This window comes from Falco peregrinus, chromosome Z, assembly GCF_023634155.1.
Source record: "Falco peregrinus isolate bFalPer1 chromosome Z, bFalPer1.pri, whole genome shotgun sequence".
Lineage (NCBI taxonomy): Eukaryota > Metazoa > Chordata > Aves > Falconiformes > Falconidae > Falco > Falco peregrinus.
Genome location: NC_073739.1, coordinates 48,674,347 through 48,680,689, shown reverse-complemented (window position 1 = coordinate 48,680,689; position 6,343 = coordinate 48,674,347). Strand labels below are relative to the sequence as shown.

The 6,343-nt window shown below is 45.4% G+C and overlaps 1 protein-coding gene across 1 annotated transcript; it reads right to left on the bottom strand.

The window, feature by feature from the left end:
• Positions 1 to 825: 825 nt before the first annotated feature.
• Positions 826 to 5,736, bottom strand: RPS6 (ribosomal protein S6). Its single transcript, XM_005242167.3, has 6 exons — positions 5,619 to 5,736; positions 4,684 to 4,815; positions 3,371 to 3,581; positions 2,843 to 2,989; positions 1,504 to 1,661; positions 826 to 960 (listed from the first exon to the last, which is right to left on the bottom strand). Exons 1-6 carry the CDS (start codon positions 5,622 to 5,624, stop codon positions 865 to 867), a joined length of 750 nt encoding a protein of 249 aa, XP_005242224.1. The 5' UTR covers positions 5,625 to 5,736; the 3' UTR covers positions 826 to 864.
• Positions 5,737 to 6,343: the final 607 nt, after the last annotated feature.

Genomic DNA, 6,343 nt, shown 5'->3' with positions numbered 1-6,343 from the left:
ACATGCATTCTCAAGTCAGAGCAGAACTCCCATCACCCTTACCTGGTACTAGATCTGCACAAAGTAGTCTGAATACATAAAGGGTACTGTAACGTTTCTGTCCTTAAGTGAAGTCAAACCTTTTAATTGCTGACTTACCCATGCTCACTATTCAGCACCAATTTCAAGAGCAGAATGCCAAAATACAGCACCACAGATTATCTAAAGTTGTAATGGGCCCATAAAAATCATTAAGTTCAACTCCCTGTTCCTTGCAGGGCTACTTAAACTAAATGATATGACACAGTTATGCAGACTCTCAAATTCTTGACAGACTTGGTGCTACGACCACTTCACTGGGAGCCTGACTGACTTAACTGCACTTAATTCTGCCAACCATCGGCTCAAGGCTTTGTTTTACAAATCTTACAATCAAGAGTGAAAGCAAGTGACATGATTCCTCATCTGGAAGACTATCCTGTACTCAAGATTAAACAAAGCCCAAACAAACCACGGAACAGTACTTAGTAAGTGAGTTCTACCCAGAGCTCCTGAAGATTAGCTTACATTCAGTTCTTGGGGACACTGTTGAACCATCACACAGGATTTTGCTGTTACAAGTAACTACTACTTGTAGAAAATTTAACATGCTTGCACAAGGCTATTATAAATCAGAACTTCTCACTGGAGACACGAGTATTTATTACATGTTCTCAAAACAGAACTCAATCGAGACTTAACTCTGTGATTGCAGTTTGGCCTGCATGATGCAGTTAGTCTAGACTACTATTTATTTTAAGAGACAGCCAGTAAAAATATGCACTGGTAAGTCTCACACAGAAAGTTAACCACAAAAAGGGTTTATTTTTAGTATCATGTACATCTTTACTTCTGACTTGACTCAGACTTAGATGTAGAAGCCCTCAATGAAGAAAGCCGGCGTCTCTTTGCAATCTGCTCCTGGCGCTTCTCTTTGGCTTCCTGAAAAGCAAAGCAGCACGAAATGAGTATGGAGATATTGTACATAATCAAGCACTTTGGAACATCTACAAAGTAAAAAACTAGAGAAAATACAACTTCAAGGAAGCTACCAGAAAGAACGGATTCCTTCAGTCAATAAAGCAAAATACAGTTTCCTCCTTCACAGATCAGAAGGAATTCTACAAGGATCATAACCTGTACAGACCCATGTCTTTAAACAATATGGACTGTATCCCCAAAAATACTAATGCAAAGTTTACAACATAGTAGAGGTCTATCTGCTCTCAGTTTCCATCTAGAAGTCACGGAACACTCAAGTACTATGCCAAATATTCCAACAGTATTTCTTTAGTAGTCACTGTGGTTTTAGGTGGAAGACCAAACTCATGTATTTGACTGGCAATGTTTATACTTACACTCAGGCACTGCTACTCAAAATGAGGCAAGTACACAGCAGCTGTAAGTGTACAGCCAAGTTTATCAATTCCCTTGATTCTGGGGTATGAGGTATTTGATACGTCTGAGTTACAGCGGCAAACACACCTTCATTCTCTTGGCCAAGAGCTTAGCGTATTCTGCTGCTTCCTCCTTATTCTTCTGAGTGCGCTGCTTCTTCAGAGCAATACGTCTGCGCTTATGTTGCAGAACTCGTGGGGTCACAAGTCGCTGGATCTTGGGAGCCTTGGTTCTGGGTTTCTTGCCTAAAAAAGGTATTATGAATTAGCATTAAGTGGCAGATTACCTTCCCAAGAGACCTCACGCCTCATGTGACAAACTTAAAAGCAAGTTCCATTCACTGTTATGGTAACATTATTTAGTGTACTACGCATTATAGCAACTTAACAAGAGTTCAACCTCGACAGGTTTTGCAGGAAAAGTGATCAACAACTGTCAGATGTAGCATTAACAAAATATAGTCTTAATGCTCATGATCTGTTATCGGCAATTAAGAGCAAGTAATACACCTCCAACTCCCTGCATTTTTTGTGGAAAGTTCTAGCTTCTTTGCAGTATAAATTTCCCCTAGATTTAAACACTTACGGAATATGGAAACTCATCACCTAGCTTTAGGAACAAATCATTTATGTTTTCAGTGTTAAAAAAGCTCTCTTGTACAAGTCTATACAGGCTTGTCATATGTATCCAAAAAACAGGTCTACATAGCCCATAATGAGTAAACAAAACACAACACCACAGACATCTGTACAATTTTGCTTTTCATTACTGCCTGACTTCAGAAGTCAAAAGAAACAGCCTGAGGTCCACCAGAATCACATTCTTCAATGGACAGAACAGTTCCTATGATGCAGAAAATAACAGTCTTTCACCCAACCAAGCTCTATCATGCGCTGTCTGCTAAAAATCCTCACCCTTTCCATTCCCTGATCAAATGCAAAAAACCCCAACTGAAACCTTACACTTCAAGAGACAGGCGGAAAAAAAAATAGCACGGTCCCAATAAAAGCTCATTTTGGAGACTGCCATAAGCAATGGGGAAAAATCTTAAGTGTCTTTATCATACTGCTTTTTACCTCCACCTCTCAAAAATGTTTTAGAAACGTTCCACCTCGTATTTAACTCTCCTTTATTAATAATTATTTTTGTATTATCCTTACAACCACTAGTAAATATTGTTCCAGATTCTATCAAACATTTTAAAACCAACTGTGCTACAGTAGACCATCAGGGAAGAGGTGGGTACCAGAAAGGGGCAACCAAGAAACCCCCACTTCTTATCTCTAAGTTACAGCTGACAAAGCTTAAATACCATGTGACAGTCAACTCCTGGATCTACTACTACAGTGTACTGAGTCTACTGCAGTAAGCTGGACACTTTGGTTTCACGGAATTATCAGCAGAGTTGTAAAATTTCAGTTCCTACCCTCTTTGTTCAGAGGCTTCCTCACAACATACTGGCGAACATCATCCTCCTTCGACAGGTTGAACAGCTTACGGATTCGGCTAGCTCTCTTGGGCCCAAGACGACGGGGCACAGTTGTGTCTGTCAGCCCAGGAATATCCTTTTCACCTTTAAGAACATAAGTTTAAACATGCCAATTAATTCATCATCTACTGAATGCCTGCTTTGTTGGTGATACTCAATTTTAGTTTTTAAAATGCATAAAAATGCATAAAAATGCATGATAGACAATCCCTGGGGTCCACCTGCCAACACTGCCACTGCTAGCTACTTTGCTAATTTAATGTGATCAGACTGCTGGCAACACGGAAAGCGTTTCAGTAACCATTTCTGGTTACAAGAACTTAACGCTTAGAGGGCATTTCAAGATACATTCACACTCTGAGGTTGGGACGACATTGGCATTCCACACAACTTCTCAGCCACTAGCAAGCAGTGTCTTTCCAGATGCCTACTTCTACCTATTGCTTGGTTCATCTAAACTCTTACCCTTTTTCACTATGACCAAGTTCAGAACACTCAAGTTGGCATCAACAATGCAACCACGGACAGATTTGCGCTTTCTTTCTCCAGTTCTTCTGGGGCGATAGCAGGAGTGGCCTTTGCTGAGCAGAAGGCGGACACGTCCATGAGTCAGGACACCCTGCTTCATGGGGAAGCCTTGCTTGTCATTTCCACCACTGATCCGGACAACATAGCCCTATGAAAACACAAAAATACACTTCTTAGTTGCTCACCAATCTCTACTACTTTAAGGAGAAGTGGTGGATATTACAATATACTGTTCAAGTAACAGGAACATGGTGTCTGTGATTTTGGAAAAGTCACCATTACTGCCACTGCAAACCCTGCCACTTGCAATGGTTCAGGAATTTTACTTAACAGAAATAGCTCTAGATACCACCAGAATTTACATTTATTTTACTTACCCTCCAATATACAAAAAAATTTATCAAATTTCTATCCATGCAAAGTTTCAATTAAGCTACACCTGACTAGATTTTTTTCCATTATTGTCTAGCTTTACTTTAATGCTAAAGTTAACCAAAGCCTGTTATCATCAAAAACTGGAAATCTGCACACAGCACAAGAGCAAAAGGAGTAGAGATACATGGGAAAGAAGGAAAAGTAAAGCTTTTATTGCCTTCTTTGTGGAGGCTGCAGTACAAAAGATAAATTTACCCAAATTCAGCTGGACTGTCCATATTAACACTCAAGTATTCCAAGCCCATACACCAGGCCCAACATGCTTTTCCCCATGCACTAACAGCAATTTAAACACAATGAAGGCCATTTTGAATTTGTTCAGTAAAGAAGGGATCAGCAGTTTTACGGTACAGATTTAACTTGTCCTGAAAAACAAGACAGCTCTCAAACAAGAACTACTGCAAAAAACAGTATGAAACTCAAAACACAAGGCTTAAAACCCCCCAAAACATTCAGACAAAACAAAGCAGCAGAACAGACTAGCCTCATCACCGAATTCAGTACATATAGCAAGAGAAGCTTCCAACATACCTGCCAAATGTACACCACACAGCAGGGGTCCTCAAACTTTTTAAACAGGGGGCTTGCGCACAGATTAAGTGGCAGGAAGTCATCTGCAGCTACTTGGTTTCCCCCCCGACCCCTGGCGGGGGGGTTCTGTAAATACCAGGGACCAGACTGAGGATCCTGGGGGACGGGGGCTGTAGTTTGAGGATCCCTGCCATACAGCATTCTAGTGTGACAACTGCATACTGAAGAAATTCTGTAATTTAAACTCCTTGAATACAGCTCTGACACACTTCTACACTTCTTACCTTCCACTCCTCACCAAGAGAATCGGCTGCGACCTCCGTGGCCATCCGTTTCTCATAGAATGTTCTCAGCTTGCGCTCATCATCCACTTCAATGAGCTTCTGGCAGCCAGTAGCTGGGAAAGAGATGTTCAGCTAACAATAATGAAAAAAGTTACATTTGGTTTACTTCTCATGAAGCACTGTAAAAGAAAATCAGTATTTATCTGCTTGCTTCATCTCAACATTTCAAAGCTGAAATCTCCCCATCTGATTACACGAATGCTTACTAGCTATAGCTTGTCACTACCACGCTTACAGGCAGTCAGGTCTGTCCTTGGCCACATTGGACTATTATTCGTTCAGTTACACAGCAAACAGGCTTTATCATAGCTGGAGCTAGATCACCTTCAAACAGGCCGCAATCAAGAAAGTCAAGGTGAGGGCAGCTGAAACTTGTTCCCTCTTCTTTTGCAAACCCGTCACAACACATGTTGCTGTACCAGAAAACTGTGTAAGCAACTTAAGGAGAGCAACACTTGCCGCTGGTGATTACCTGTGCTTCTTGGGGGCTGGTACAAACCCCAGAGCCTCGGAGACGCCTCCCGTCAATTCTCGCTCGAGTATGGCTTGGTAACAGCACAGGCCGAGCGCTCTATCACACGCGATGCATCCCTACTACACCCCGTGCCCCCAAAAGCCCTTCTCAACGGACTAACGACCACTAAAGGAATCCGGGTCCTAGCGGCGGCAGGGGCCCCCCTAAGAGAACGGGGCCCGCCCGGCCTCCATGTCGCGCCACCAACAATCCGCTGCCATCCGCCCCACAACGGCACTCCAGCCCCGCCATCAGGGAACACCGCCCCCCGCCAGAGGCCCCGCACGCAACGCCAAGGCCATCTGTGCCGGGGGAACCCGCACACTCGAGGGCAAAGCCCCGCGCCCCGACGCAGGGTTACCTTCATCCTCGCCGAACCGCGCCGCCACAGGAAAAGGCCGCACTTCCGCTCGTCGCCCCCACATACACGCGCCAACTCTCGCGAGAGCGGTGTCACCCGTGTCCCGCGTGGTCGGGGCTACCCAATGGCGAGCGAGGCGGCGCCAGCGGCGGGGCGGGGCGGGGCCGGCGCTGCCCCTTGGCGGCGGGTCGCTGCGGCCGGGCGGGCGGGTGGTGAGGTGTCCGTGTCACCCGCTGTGCAGTGCAAGGGGCGCGCTCCCAGGCAGCGCAGCACCTGCTGCCAGGGCTGGCGGCCGCGATAAGCTCCGGGCACCTGCCGTGCTCGTACAAGCCCCTCTGGCCGGGCTTTACCTCAGGCGGCCGCGCTGAGGAGCAGGCCGGGGCGCGGCCTCTGGCAGGAAAAAATGTTCCTGTTCCTGCCGGTTTCCCTCGCAGTGAGGAAGTGCCCCGGGTTTAGGGACGGGCAGTCCAGTCAGAGGCTGGCTGGGCTGGTGGATTCTCCTGGTTTCAGCTGGGATGGAGTTAAATTTTCTTCTCAGTAGCTGGTGCTGTGCTGTGTTTTGGATTTGGTGTGAGAACCATGTTGATGGCACATGGATGTTTCTAGTTGTTGCTGGGTGATGTTTGTACCAAGTCAAGGACTTTTCAGTTTCTCAGGCCCTGCCAGCTGGAGGGCTGGAGGGGCACGGGGAATGGGGAGGGGGCACAGCCAGGACAGCTGGCCCC